Source organism: Squalius cephalus (genome assembly GCF_949319135.1).
Source record: "Squalius cephalus genome assembly, chromosome: 3".
NCBI lineage: Eukaryota > Metazoa > Chordata > Actinopteri > Cypriniformes > Leuciscidae > Squalius > Squalius cephalus.
The window spans coordinates 38,064,432-38,080,395 of record NC_137124.1 but is presented as its reverse complement, the minus strand read 5'-3'; the positions used below and the strand labels follow the sequence as shown (position 1 = coordinate 38,080,395).

The window sequence follows — 15,964 nt, the reverse complement described above, 5'->3', positions numbered from 1 at the left end:
GACCTCTCTCTCTCTCTCTCTCTCTCTCTCTCTCTCTCTCTCTCTCTCTCTTTCTCTCTTTCTGTCCCCTGTCTCTCTGGTAGGTGACTGGGTTCATGACAAACACTTCCTAAAATATTACTTCAATAACACAGTGTGTTTGCTTTCAATTTCTCTGTTCAGGCAGACAGAGCAGTTTGTATTTTTGGTAACCCTTTTTGACATCCTGCTACATTACATTTCAACTTTTAGAAACGTTCAAAATTTTGATTTCTAAACAAAAATTCTGTATATTTATTTTTTTGTAATACTATACTGTAAACTACTTAATCATATAGCCATAGTTTTTGCAACTGCTTTATAAAATAATAAAATACAATAAAAACTAATTAACTAATTCAACTCCATCTTAGAATATGAAAGTAAACTATTTTCTGTGAATGTGCAAGACTTTAAAGGGGTCATGACATGGTTTTTGTTTTATTATGTTCCCTTAGGTGCAATTATAAAAATGAATGATTTATGACCTTTTCCCAACCTGTTTCTCATCCTCTGATTCAAACAGTCTGTTTTGGGGGTGTTTCCCCATTTAAAGGGTTACTTCAGGATTTAGCATTAAGCTTTGTATTAGTAGAAAACCTGTAGTATTTTCGAATTACCATGCTTTCCACCCTCATATCCCCCTGAGACAAGAGATTTATGTATTTTTTGTCTGGAAAAAATCCTCCGATGACGCAAAAATCGTCATTTTGCGTCATCGGAGGATTTTCTGGACAGAGGCTAAAGACTACAGCCAGTAGATGGCGTTGTTCCGCATGTTTTCAGCCCGCCCATACAGGGTGGGATCTCACTCACAGAATGTACACAGTGTCACTGTCAGCCTCTTTCTTTGGAAGCTAAGCTAGCAGGCTCTTGTTCTGTGGAGAAAGCTGAATAGTAGGAGAAAGCTGAGTAAGTAACCATCCTCCTTTTCCCGGACTTGTCCGGCGGGCGAGATCGTTCAAAATGTCCGGGATTCAGCTTTTGCTTTCTGCGGTCGCCATTCATTGTTTACATGCACACATTTCAATCTGACTGAATTCATTCCGATTGGTGAATGTGAATGTAGTGTTTACATGAACGCTAAACAAGTGATGGGTTGATGTGCGTTTTACCATTGCTAAGAAAAATTCCCGCTCCTCCGTGAGAGATGCGAGACCCGGCGCGTCTCAGTAATGACGCCACCGCCCTCGCGCTGTTCTCCCGCGGCCGTCAGCCTCGTCCTGCTCGCCACAGTAAGCATGATGAATGGCCACTGTAGAACGCAAAAGCCGAATCCCGGACATTTTGTACGATCTCTAAATCCCTCGCAAACTCATCACGTAGGCTAGCTTTGTTGTTTACAACTGCGCACTCTTACCGGTAGGCGTGGCCTCCTAAGGCAGCGAAGCAAGTGCATTCTGGGAGTTGTTGTCTTTCATCCACATAAGCCAAAAATACATTTTCTGGCTTTTCTCAGTCTAGAAAGCTCCAAATTCAAAAATTTCTTCACATTTCTTCTACTTAAATGACCTATTTTAAATACACATTCATCTTCCCAGAGGTGAAGTATCCCTTTAAGTTCAGTGTTAACGCCCACTGTTATGATTGGCTAACGTCATTGGCTAAAAGTAGTTTTAAGATGAAATACATTACTTACAGTTTGCGGTGTCGTTGGGACCCAGAATAGTCGGCACGGCCTGATCTTTAAGAAAACGTTTTCTGGCAAAGCCAGCATCATACTGCGATTTGTTCTCAAAACAGTCATTTAGACTAGATTCAGAGCTTAAATGAACACTGCCGTGACTGGGACGTCCGCAAAAAATAAACTGCATCCATTTTTCCCTGACGTCTGGATCGAATTCAAACATTTTGTTTGTCCACAGCCAGGAACAGCACATCTGTGTGGCATTGCAATCTTCTTGTACCGCGACGTCACTTCTTACCATGGATCCCCAACAAGCTGTAATTAGAGCTTGATTAAATAAATGCTTTGTTTATAATGGGGAGGGCGTCTTAAGCTATGAAACTTGCAGGAACTTTTAATGGTACAAAGACCTCTTATATACCAAAAGGCAAATTTGGTTTCTCATGTCATGACCCCTTTAAATTCATTAGCTGCTATAGGTAACAGACATTCCATAAAATTTGCAGTCAATAAAGATCCATTGTATATCGCCAATAGTGTAGCGATGTATGAAGCACAAAATGGTTTGTGCTAGCTATTCTAGCATTACAGTTAAAGTAAAAATTAAAAACAGTACTAATGCATTTGTTATTGCTTTTTAGTGGAATGAGAAAGTGTTGATTAATATAACTGGTACAGGATATGATGTGGGTTTTCTTTTTTATTGGTTCAAAAGGACAATATCCAAACAATGGAACCTTAAATAATTCGATGACTCCGTATGTGCTTTTACCCCACAGATGGAGTCAAGCAGCATATCAAAATCAAAGAATGACAAGGCATGGAGGGCAGTCTCAGAGGAAATCAAGAGGATCTTAAGAACTTCTGTTTTACAGCTGCAGGAGAAGGGGACTATGACGAGCGATCAAGCCAAGAAATTCCTCTGCTCAGGTAAACTCTAGTTATTGTTACAGTTATGATTGAGCTCACAGCTAATAAATGTTTAGTGCTATTGTTCATGGCTTTAAATGCCTGAGTTGGTTTGGAATGTGTTTTGCAGTACATTGAAACTTCTATAAGTGTGGACATTGACAGTATATACAGTAGATATACAGTAGTCAACATTTGAAGTTGTCAAAACCTTTCATCAAAGTTATACATGAACTTTGAACAATACCCGTTTTTGTCTTAGGACAACTTTGATTAACTTTTTTTGATCCACTTCAAATGTTGAGTCCTGTGTAACAGGGGTACTCAAATTTAAATCACTTATTTTTCACTGAGCTGAAGGTCCACAGACTCATCCTGGCTATAATACAACTTGATCTTTTTTTATATACATTTTTGCTCAAAATGTGTTTTTATTCATTGTGGCGTTTAATGTTCCCACTCTTAAAGGCATCCTATTATGCTTTTCCACTTTTTCAACTTTAGTTAGTGTGTAATGTTGCTGTCTGAGCATAAAAAAGATCTGCAAGGTTACAAAGATCAAAGTCCACTCCAGAGGGGGATATTTTATTTAACAGAATCCCCTCTTCAAGAACAAAAACAAACGGCTCGTTTGGACAACAACGCGATTTTTCCGGATCTTATGAAGTCACAATGGTACTCATTTAAATAATCTGTGCCTACAGAATATGCAAAAAGGGGAACAAGGCCTGGTTAAGCTGCATTAGAGAAGACAGTGTTGTCGCTACGTCGAAGAGACATACTTTTCTCGACCCCTTTTCCAAAACTCATTAGTCTGACCTTCCTAAGGTCCTTCCTGACTACCTTAAAGTGGTTAAAATTTATTTTAAACACTGTTCCTGAATATCATAACTACAACGTTATCTGTGTGGTTCACATTTTAAGGAGAACAGCTTGTTTTCTGTTGCTTTTGTTAGCTCTCGCTTTTGTAATTTGGTTCACCACTCCTTAGGAAAATTAAGCAGGATTTTGTGATCGATTACTGTTTGTTATACCTTAATTTTCCGACAAATACTGTATCATGATTAAATGGTGGACACATCATGTATAATGTATAAGAAAATTGCAAAAATTACCACTCTGAAACGTCCTGTGAAATTAGTGCTTGCAAAGTCCGTGCATGAAATCTGTTCTGCATGATCTTCTTGTTCGTTAACATCGTCAGGGTCTGAATCGGGCTCGAATTGGTTTGAAATTGACGCCATGCTTATTCATATTTACACTAGAGTGGAACTTGCAGTAATGGAGGGGCGGGACATTTCCCGGGACGTTTTGGCTAAGTGCTGCCAATCACAACACATTAGGCCAGCTAACCAATCACAGCACATTTTGTATTTCTGAAGGAGGGGCTTCATCGAAATCGGCGTGTTCAAGCCAGACTGGGGAGAGAGGTGCTGTAATAATGTAAAGTATGTGAAAAATAATGCGTTTTTCGAACAATCAAGCATGAAAACATATTCTAGTATAACCCAAAACAAAATCAAGACTTTGTAAAACGGCATAATAGGACCCCTTTAAAAATCATTACCCTCTTGCTGATTTAGTGCTTCTGTTGTTGAGAACAAATGCATACTTGTTTATCATCTTTACGGTCACTGTAAACACTGACAATTTGGAACAGGCCATTTTCGTAGCTCTTCCGACATTTACTGTTTTGCTAACGGCACTCTGAAAAACAGTTAGCTACCTGAGATATGTCAATGTCACTTCGTTAGGACTGAGAGTGTTACGATACGTTGCTCTGAATGGGCATAGCCATTCACACAAAGCTTTTATACACACATGCTTATACAATTACATAAGGCCTGTTCAATTTTCATCATCTTTTGTGTCAAATCCTTACATTTACAGTTTTTTACAATCGCTAGGACACATTTTTCAGTACTTAGGTCACTTTTTCAAAACTCTTCACTCATCTATGTGAGCTAAACTGTGGATCATTTATCATTTCTTGGCACAAAATTCATTCAATGACTACATCTTTCAAATGACATTAGTTCTTTTCATCTTCTTTTATACTTTCTGAATGAGAATTATTGCCAGTGTTTTGGTGGAACGAGCTGACTTTGAGACATATATGAAGTGTTTTGTTGGGCTGAGTGAGTTTTGGAGGTGAGATTAACTGTTTGGCCGAAATTCATTTTGGTAATGCAGACTGTATGAAGAGTTTTGAAAAAGTGGCTTCAGTATTGACCGATGCTTGTTAGCAATTAAAAAAAAAATGCAAATATGAAACTAAAACTGCTAGTAGGTGGTGGCAAATGTTACTATAATGAGTTAATCAAGTCACTCACTTAAGCCGATCTTTCATCTTTGGAACACAAATGAAGATATTTTTTATGAAATCTGAAAGCTTTCTGTCCCTCCATTGACAGTCTACGCAACTACCATTTTATGTTTCAAAATGTTCACAAAGAGATCATAAAACTAATCCATATGAATTGAGCGGTTTAGTCCACATTTTCTGAAGAGACACGATCACTTTATATGATCACCAGACTGAATTTAGGCTTTTATTCACATATAAACATTCATCAACTCACACATCAGTTGTGGTAAGCATGTTTGCTTAACTTGCGAGATCCAATGAGGTTCATTCTCGTTACGCAGCACGTTTGGCCTTCCGCAGGAACCAATGAGGCTTGTTCTCACTCGTTAATCAGGTTCGGTTGAGCTTCTGTTTATGTTCGCTGATGAATGTTTATATGTGAATAAAAGCCTAAATTCAATCCGTTCATCATATAAAGTGATTGTGTCTCTTCATAAAATTAACAATCTCTTAATGAACTTTGAAGCGTCAAAGTGGTCGTAGACTGTCAACAGAGGGACAGAAAGCTCATGGGAAACCCTATGAAATGGGGACTAAATATCCCCACAAGGACAGCAATGCCAGAAATGTTTGACCTTGTGGGAACTTGTTTTTGTCCCCACTAGGAAAACAGCTTATAAATCATACTTAATTATGTTTAAGGTTAGTGGATAGAATGTATAGTTTGTACAGTATAAAAATCATTACGTCTTTGGAAAGTCCCCATAAAGCATGAAAACCCAACTCGTGTGTGTGTGTGTGTGTGTGTGTATGTGTGCCCTTGTTTATATTACATTGTGGGGACCAAATGTCCCCATAAGAATAGTAAAACCTGAGATCACCTGGGGACCAGCCAGCGGTCCCCACTTTTCAAAAGGCTTATAAATCACACAGGATGAGTTATTTTGAGAAAGTAAAAATGCAGAATGTTTCCTGTGATGGGTAGGTTTAGGGGCAGGGGCAGTGTAAGGGGATAGAATGTACAGTTTGTACGGTATAAAAACCATTACGTCTATGGAGAGTCCCCACAAAGATAGTGAACCAGACATGTGTGTGTATGTGTGTGTGTGTGTGTGTGTGTGTGTGTGTGTGTGTGTGTGTGTGTGTGTGTGTGTGTGTGTGAGATTTGTGTACTACACAATGTGTGAAGCAATTTCCACGCACCAGCCAGCCACATCAAGTAAATCTGAGAGTCTTAAAAGGCACAATTTTGCTCTGAACGCTTCAATGGAGCTTGATGCTTAACATTTAGGTTGTTTGTCTGTAGAATTACATGTATAATTAAAAAGGATGAATCATGCAACAGAGTCGTAGTTTAAAGCTTTGTGGTTTCAGGGAGAGGTCGCATTCAAAGCTCACAATGAATGTAAATGTTATTTTTATCCCGCTCTTGAAAGTCATTGTGACTAAATTAAAATTCGCCTGCATTAGCCAGCATAAGAGGAGATCTAATCAGGCTAACTTGATTCATCCAGGTTAATCCAATATTCAGTGATACAGTTAAGTCTCATCACCATACCCCACATTAGAGACAGTGGGTCGGCACTGGAGAAAGAGCAGATTTACTGCTCACTCTTTTATGTCATCCTGGGAGCATGGGCTTATAATTCAATCACTGATACAGTTAAGTCTTCATCTCAACATGCAGTAGATATGAAACAACCACATTCAGAGGCTCCCCTATGCGAGGCATTTTTTCTTACGCGAAGAATAATTAGTTCTTAGTCGCAGTCTGGCAGAGGTTCCTTTCATTAAAACTGAGGTGTTCTGTCTGACTTCAGAGCATCAGTGAGTCTTTCCCTGAACTGCTTGTGTTCCCTCTCTGATGTCTGATGAATGTGGCATCTTGTAGGTCTTGCAGGTTTGCAAAACTCTCCCACTGTTTTCACCATAAAAAAAATGGTGTTCTCTGAGAACAAACATAAAAGACAGTAATGTTGGTCTGAGATCAGATTTCCACTGTCTCCTCTTGATCAGTTTATTTTGTAACACTAGACATCACATGTAATGATAAAATATCAAATTTGAGGTAATTCGACATCACATGTAATGACAAAATATCAAGTTTGAGGTAATTTGATCTAATATGTATTACATTTATTACAATAAATGTATAAATAATAACATATTTTAAACAGAAGTTTTTAACTAACTGTTGAATAAGTGCACTGCTTAGCATTGAAGGAAAATTCAGAATGTCTGTCTGAACTGTAACAACACTATTTTCCATAAATGAGGGGAATGAACTTCTGCTGAGTGGATTCACATTGACTGCTCCATTTACTATGGCGATTCAAAAGTGAAGTATGCATTGCATGCACTAACATTATAAATACACCACATTCTACAGAATGATATTTTTATAAAATACTTAGAGGTTATGGAATGCCAGAAGTGATACAATTGGTGCACTTTGCTTTAGTACTTATTTTGAATAAATACTGTATGTACTTGAATGGAACTAATATACATTTAAATCAAAAGTATTTGCATATGATGACCAGATTTTTTCTAGAAGCACTTTGTGTTTATAAAATAATGATATTGACTTATCAGTATTGCCCTTATATGTATACAGTACTACATTGCTGTAGTAGGCCTTTTACACACACTTGCCATGATTTTAATCATTTTTAATTATTTAATTATTATTTTGATTACTAATATCAGAGTTTGAGGAACTCTTTCCTGGGGGATTTGCAGTCATTTACTTGACGACTTAGCATCCCCCTCTCTTCTCGTTTGCAAAACAAGCTGCAAGTATGCGATACTAAGCTTACGAGGTTGGCAGGCTATCACTGGAATGCTGCCTTTGGAGGTCTTTGATAAAACCAGGCAAGGCTGGATTAAGAGATCATATCACTGTTTTTGAGACGGATCTAATCATTTGCTAAAGACTAGCGAACGTGGGGGAAGTGCTCACATCATGACATCAAATTAAGTGTGTTTTCTGAAAGTGCCATGGAAGTGTTTTGGGAGTAAATAGTGGCAGAGATGAAAACCATGAATGAAACTAAAACATTCTTTCATGCAGAACTAGGTAATTATTATGCTCTCTCTGTTTTCTCCTGTCTTTTAGCATTAGAGGATGAACTGGACTTCGCATTAGGCAAGCAGACCCCTGCCTTCCTCAAGAAATGTGTATGTTACATCCGGAAGATATCCAACTTTGACCGTTTCGCTAAACTCCCTGAGATGGCACGCTACATGGACATCGTTGTGAGCGACGACCGTGTCATGAGAAACCAGGAAGCCTACGAGCGTCTTCTGAAGGTCAGAGACGAGTTCGTTCCGATGGTGGTGGCAGCATCCAATCTTCGAGTCTACTCATCGGTCACTCACTGTGACATGAAACTTGGCTACTCGCAGGAAGTAGAGAGCCACTACGTCGAAGGTTTGTGTAAACAGTTTTATGAAGACATGGTGGATATCATCCAGGCCACGGTCCAACAGAACTTTGACACAGAGACAGATACACTCTATGACGAAACCATACAACACCTGTCGCTGTGCAAGACATTTTCATCTTTTTATGTGTACAAGAGTGAAGCCTTGGACATAATCCAGGAGTACCTGTACCCCTCTAAAGGTGGTCGAATAACTCCCCTAGTGGTGTATGGAGGACCCTGCACTGGAAAGACCTTGTTACTTGCTGAAGTGGCAAAACAGGTGAAAAGAATGTATAGTATGCATGTATGTGTGTGTGTGGTGGTGGTGGTGGTGGTGGGGGGTTTGGTAGAGGTAGAAAGCAAGTGTGAACATACTGACCTGCTTTTTAAGGCCATCTGGATGCCGGCACATGTTAGATTAATGCTGCGGGATGCCTGTATTTTGCCTAAAGCTGTACTTTGCTTCTTCTGACTTAATATCTGATGTCATGGCATGAGATTCAAATTAACATGAAGGCATTTTGGGCTACTGTTACATGTATTTGCCAACCGTCAAGAATTTTTTTGCATCACACAGTAATCTAAATACAGATCATTGCATTTACAAGCTTAAAAAAAATCGCAGACATAATTTAATTGATAATAATAATTAGATATAATTATTCCTATCTGTTAGCTTCAGCCAATATTTAGCGCTTCTGGAGATCAGTAGTGTATGTGTATTTCATGTGTTGATGGTCAGAGTCGACTGTGTTGATAAGTTTGGGGGCGAGGAACAAAGGAGGAAGGGTAGTGTTGACATTTCCCATCACCCATGGCAACCCGTCATAGACCTCAGCCTCTAATGTTAGTTCACAGATGATGAGCCTGGGGACCTTGACTAACTCCCTCGTCCTTGCTGATGTTCTCTCTCTCTTACTGTCCTTCTGTGTAACATACACACTACAGAGACACAAACACTCTAAAATATTTATTTATGAAATGCATTTTACATGGCCACACATTGCATGCACTTTTTATAATCAATTACTTACTCCTAGCATGATCTGATGTTTGGTACAGCTAGCACGTTTTACACTTCCCATGTCAGTGCAGTACTGTACTAAGAATCATGCAGCCAATATGAGCACAGTGATGCAGTCAAGCAGCAATCTGAGCACACACACACACACCCCTTGGCTAATCACACAAATGCACAGTCCTCTTGAAAATGAGGGCTTTGGAAAAGCGTATTATCATTAATTGTCAGCCTCTCCAGACAGAGATAAATAATATTTCATGTTTCCCAGAATCACAGCTGGGGGCACCCTTTAACCACATCCAAGAAAGAGGTATTGTGCTAAGGATGAGGGAACAATTCAAACTGATTTAGAAAATCCTTGGCACAAGAAATCCAGTGCTGACTCTATTGCTGTTGAGCACATTCGATTATTTGCTATACAGTCATTCATCTTGGTTTTCCTTCCTCACAATCTGAGTTGTTAAGGTTAGAGTACAGTGGATCTACTAAATAATGGATGGACTAGTGTCACTCGAGTTTTGTTTGCTAAAGTCATACTTATAGGTCACAGCAGTTCCTGGATTTTTAATAAGAACAGGACATAGGATCCTGTTAAACATTAAATAATAATGTAAACAGTAGCTGTACTTTATGTAGATCATATCTAATTTCAAATGGCCAAGCTAATATAATCAGATTACAAAATGATCAGTTTTGCACAAAATAACATCTTGAGCTTTTCCTAATTGTATCCTACAGGTAATTGTAAATATTATATGACTTAACATACTGGAGAATATTCAGTGAACTGTACATGTATGCTGTATTTCTGAGCTTCTGTTTCATTTTCATTTGTTTAGGCCTATTCTTGGCTACAGAAAGAGATGGGACCAGAAACAGACCCAGTGGTCATTGTCAGATTCATCGGCTCCACTGACTTCTCTGCTGACCTCCGCACCCTGCTACAAAGCATCTGTGAGCAGATTGCCATCAACTATCGGTGCCTGATCCATTTCTTGCCAAACAAGATCCAGGAGATGAGGGAACTGCTGGTGAATTTGCTCGGGGAGTCATCATTCCACCGACCTCTTGTCATCATTCTGGATGCCTTGGAGCAGTTGTCAGATGTTGACGAGGCCCGAAAGCTGTGGTGGCTGCCTGTCCACCTACCACGTACAGTCCGAATTGTAGTGTCCACCCTGCCCAACAAGCATGGGATACTGCAGAAACTACGTTGCCTGATACATAACGAGGATGGTTATGTTGAACTGATGCAAAGAGATCGCAAAGCTTGCAGTCAGACACTTAAACAGCAGCTTCTGAGTGTCAAAAGGAAGGTGACCTCTGGCCAACAGATATATGTGAATGAGGCAATGGCTAAATGTACACTGCCCATGTTTGTCAATCTCATCTACCGAGAGGTAGTTCACTGGCGGTCGCACAAGGATGTGGATGACAAATCGTTGTGTTCCACAGTGCATGAAAGCATCGAGCAGCTTTTCTACTCTATCGAAAACAAGCTTGGCTCACGCTTTGTCTTTCGGGCACTGGGCTACATCACGATGGCACGGGCAGGCCTGACAGAGCTGGAGCTAGAGGATATTTTATCTTTGGACAACAGTGTCCTTGGGGACATCATGGTGAGCTCTAATCTTAAAAGCCCGCTGCGTATTTCTTACGATTTCATAGCCCGGCTAAAAGAAGAACTTGAAGGTTATTTAGTGGAGCGTCAAGTCCGTAATGTAACACTAATGGTGTGGGCAAATCGCCATCTGCATCTCATAGCACAGAAGCTATACCTTAGTAATGAAGAAGATGTGCATCAAATGCATAGCCTTTTGGCTGAATACTTCCTTGGGGCTTGGGCAGGTGGTAGAAAGAAGATTTTCCACTGCGACAATAATCATTTAGCTTCACTGAATATCTCCCAGCATCGAAACCCTCATCAACAGCAGAGCCTTCATGGCCATGACAAAGCTTCTGCTGACAAGCACTCTTATGACAGACAGACACCTGAACAACCCTGGGTGTTCCAGTGTAACTTGCTGGAGCCGGATATCTTCTTTGTCAACCATCGAAAGATGACAGAGCTCACATACCACCTGACAAGGAGCGGCCGAACAGATGATCTCATGTATGGTGTCATCATGAACTTTAGCTGGCTCTACACTATGATAAAGATAGGGCAGTTTGACAAGGCCCTGTCAGACATCGACCTAGCTTACAGCTACACACAAGAAAAGGAGCTAAAGTTTCTTGCAACTACTCTCCGCAGTATAAAGCTCAAAGTGACAAAGAATCCTGCGTCACTGTCTGCTGAGCTACAGCAAAGGCTCCTTCCGGTTGTCACATCCCTTCCCAAGCTCAGACACCTACTTCTTGAGTGTGACAAGGACGGTCCTAAATACTGCTCCATTGTGCCACTGCATTCTTCTATGGATGTCACCTACAGTCCTGAGAGATTACCGCTCTCTTCTAGCTACATGCAAATTGTGGAGATTCTACCTACATTAGCTCCAAACATAGTCATTGTGGCCCTCGAGGATGGATCCGTCAGCACATGGGATGTTGAGAGTAGACAGCTGCTAAGACAGATAGACACAGCAAGGTCAGTTGTTCTTGGCATCAGGTTAACCACAGATGAAAAGTATCTGGTAGTGGCCACTACAAAAAATACACTGCTCATTTACGACAACCACAAGTCCTGTTTGTTGTCTGAGGTCGAGGTAAAAGGATCCAAGCACTGTGGCATCACCGGCGGGGTGGCATTCATCAATGGATTCACCTTGTCCAGCCACCATGCCTTAGCTTGGTTGGAGGCAAGCAAAGACGTCAATGTGATTGATTTGCTCTATGGTTGGCCTTTGTATCAGTTTCATTGCTGGTATGAGGTAACCTGTGTCCAGTGTTCCCCAGATGGAATGTATGCTTTCTGCGGACAGTATCTCAACACGACCACCGTATTCCACCTTGGTAGTGGGGACAAGCTTGCCACAGTAACTTCTGAATTCTCTGGTGGTTTTGTTAAGTCAATCCTGATTCTTGACACAATCAATCAAATGGTGATGATTGACAATGAGGGCAGTCTCTCCGTGTGGAACACCAAAGATATCACAAATCCCAAGCTAATGGAGGATTATGACTGCAGAGGAGATGAGAGTGAGGTGGTGGGCATAGAGCTCTCAGAGGATCAGCGATCCATCCTCATCTGCAAAGCAAGTAGCATTGAGGTGCTAGACACCAAGATTTGGAAAATGGCTGAGAAGTTCAAGGCCAAGCGAAGTGAAAAGTTTGTGGCGGCTGTTCTCTCCAAGAATAACCAAAGTATAATAGCCTCTATGGAGAACACATCATCAATATTTGTGTGGAGGAGAGACAGTGGGCAGTGCATGGCCAGCTTGATAGAGATATCCGGAGCCATTGTAAAGCTGATCAAATCAACACACCATAACTTGCTGCTGTCTGTGGCCAGCAGTGGCGTGCTTTCTGTGTGGGACATCGACATTATAACAGCCATGTCGAACATTGATAAAACTGGAAAACCCATCCAAAACCTGCAGCTCTCTGGCCGAGAGGATTTTGTATACACCACGGATGGGTCAGAGGTCATTCACAAGTGGAACTACAGCACAGGTTTCATTGAGATGGTGTTCAAGCATGAAGGACTCGTTGAGAACTGCGTCCTGACGACATCAGGTGACCTAATGGTGACATCTGATGATAAAAGTAGTCAGTACATCTGGCATACGACCACAGGTGAGAATATATTCCGCATCAATGGCCAGAGGATCTCACAGCTTCTCATCACGCACAATGATCAGTTTGTTGTGTCCCTCTGCGAGCAGAACGCCTCTCGTGTTTGGAGGCTCGCCACTGGTCACAAGGTATGCAACATTCTGGTAACACTCCAGCAAGCCCTCATTACCACAGCAAACACATTCCTTGTGGGCGCCAACAAGAATAAGATGTTGGCTGTTAGCTTGTGGTCAGGTAGTGTTTCCAAAAAATTTATCTGTGACGATGGGATCACAATTGTTAACTTTAAATTAATCCCTGACAGTCCAGATTTTGTCGTCTTTATCACCTCCAATGAAACTGTTTTCATCTGGAGTGTAGCCGATGAGTCTGTGTGTAGGCGGGTGCAGCTGCCAAGCAACTTCTTAAAGAACCTGGAAGATTTCCAAATATCACCGAATGGAAAGTTGGGCATTGTGTCGAAAGGTGATGAGAACATCAATGTTCTAGACCTGCACAGTGGTAAACTGCGTCTGGTCCATGCTGCTGGCATAATATGGCGGCAAAAGCTCTCACGGGACGGACGCTACTTAGTGTACATCTGTTTCCGGAGTTGCGATGAAGATGATGATGCAGGTGTGGTTTCAAGTCTGATTGTCATGAGATTGGCAGACGGTAAGAGCATCGGGACCTGTTCCCTTTACAAAACACCAACCTATCTGTGCCTATCACAGCGAGCTCTTAACATCATTGTGGGATTTGAGGATGGCAGCATTGGCACCTACACAGTTGTAGACCGTGTTGATGCCGCTCTAAAAATCAAAATCGCCACCTCAAACAGCCGGCAAATCGTTAACAATGCCTCACAGAAAGTACGACCCAAGTGTAGCACCAATGCCTTCAAGACCATTGCTGACTGTGTGTGGAGAGAATCCACTGAGGTTTTCTCTCGGGACAGTCCTATCAATGTGTCTGACAGTGGGGAGCCAGAGACCACAACGCCCACAAAGAAAACTGAACTGCTGCAATGAGAGCGACCTCTGTAGGACATTATGGGCATAAAGGAACAAGGCCAGGTTTGGATACAGGTGATTATTGTTTACAGCCACTTTGATTCAGCTGCACAGATCAGTATCTGGGTAACACACAGCAGCTAGCCAATTGCTATTAAGCTACACTTAAGCTGCAATCAGTCACCTTGATTTCTCTTATTTATCATCAACTTACTGTCACGCAGATTTAAATATCATTTCAATATCAATATCAACAAATTTATTTGAAACAGATGCCATTCATTGCAAAAGCCAGTCCAATCGGCTTTATGATATGTTCTTCCTTCTCATGTGTATGCCAATGTGGCCATATAGTTCAGATTTTGTATGAGTTTAGTCAAATTAAGCCATAATGTCACTTTATACAGAAGCATAGAGAAATGTAATACATTTGTAGCCATATAAGTGTTGCTGCCTTTTTTTCCTTCTTTTTTTGAAAATGTTCATTATGTCTGTTTATTAATGTCCTCTGGTACTGTACTAAAATGGAGACTTATGTACATATGTGTACATATGTATTTTGGCTGCTGCAGTTTGTGCAACTACTTTAAAATGCTACGTTGTGCTAAATGCAATCAAAGTGAGTGCCTGGATTTTAACTTTTTCTTTGTTACAGAAATTGATAAAGAGAAAATTGCAGGGAATTTCTAAACAAAAATACCTTGATACAAATATTCATCATTACGATAAACATTCAGCATACAACGAATACGAATTTGAAATTACAGCATCCAAATGAGGATCATTGGAAAGTACATTTCAGTATTCAGAGTACATGTATGGTCTGGAGTCATTATGAGCTTCTTAGTAAATTCAGAATGCATTCTAGACTTTCTCTGACCAGAGTGGCATGAAAGTCCATGTGTGGCAATTGCTCTAAATGACAGACAGTATTACATCTATCCTCATATTTAATTATTTATCAATGCCAATAATTACTGTCACTCTAGCTTTCTGATCAATCATATATATATATATATATATATATATATGTGTGTGTGTGTATATATATATATATATATATATTAGTGTATATACAATGTATATATATAAATATATACACACACACACACACACACACACACACACACACACACATATATATATATATATATATATATATATATATATATATATATATATATATATATATATATATATATATATATTTGACCACAGCAAGACTGACAAAGTCTAATATTAAAGGGGAAAAAGATATTTATATTTAATTTGAACCGGCAAACTGATACTGAGAAGGTCATCACCTGACTCGACTAAATCCAAGATAATACAATTTTTAATGCTATTACTTTTAAAGAAAGTGTAACTTATTGCATCAAAAGACAGTACAACTGTACCAAGCTACAAATGGCGTGTTTTGATTTGAGGACTAAACCACTATTGAAGAGTCACGTGTAGCATCTCACCAAGGGTATCTAACGTACGCCTTAACAGTTGGTTTCATCTTATACAAAGGTGTATTTGTTAGTGTTAGCTTATGTTCTTTGTGAGGTAAAGGTTGAATGTGTGCTTGAAAAAAATAATACTTTGTACTATCATGTTATAGGTGACTTAGAGATATTTATGAATCTATTTATAAATGGTGTTTGCCAAGGCAGTGTTTGGTGGTTGCACTTTATTTTAAACGGGTTGTTCACAGAGGTTGACTTTCAATAGGCGTCACGAATGCTAAACTATACTATTTTTGCCTTCAGTTCTCTGGCATGTCGCAAAAGAAAATAATTTCAACAAAACGATCAGCCATGCCCCATTCAAACTCTTCTCTCCATAACTCAAGGGCTATTCCGTCAAATTGTATGTTTACCTCTGGAAATACTGACACATATACAATACTGGCCCATTCACAACCCACAAACTGTAGCAGTA

General features: G+C 40.0%; 1 protein-coding gene across 2 annotated transcripts in view; it reads left to right on the top strand.

Moving 5' to 3' along the window:
* nwd2 (NACHT and WD repeat domain containing 2) overlaps nt 1–14,457 on the top strand; it is a 73,203-nt gene extending 58,746 nt beyond the window's left edge. For both annotated transcript variants that reach the window (XM_079867303.1, XM_079867302.1), the window contains exons 6-8: nt 2,425–2,575; nt 7,981–8,570; nt 10,151–14,457. In XM_079867303.1, coding sequence (XP_079723429.1) covers nt 2,425–2,575; nt 7,981–8,570; nt 10,151–14,056 — 4,647 coding nt within the window. In that variant the 3' untranslated portion in view covers nt 14,057–14,457. The remainder of the gene's footprint in view (nt 1–2,424; nt 2,576–7,980; nt 8,571–10,150) is intronic.
* The last annotated feature ends 1,507 nt before the right edge of the window (nt 14,458–15,964 follow it).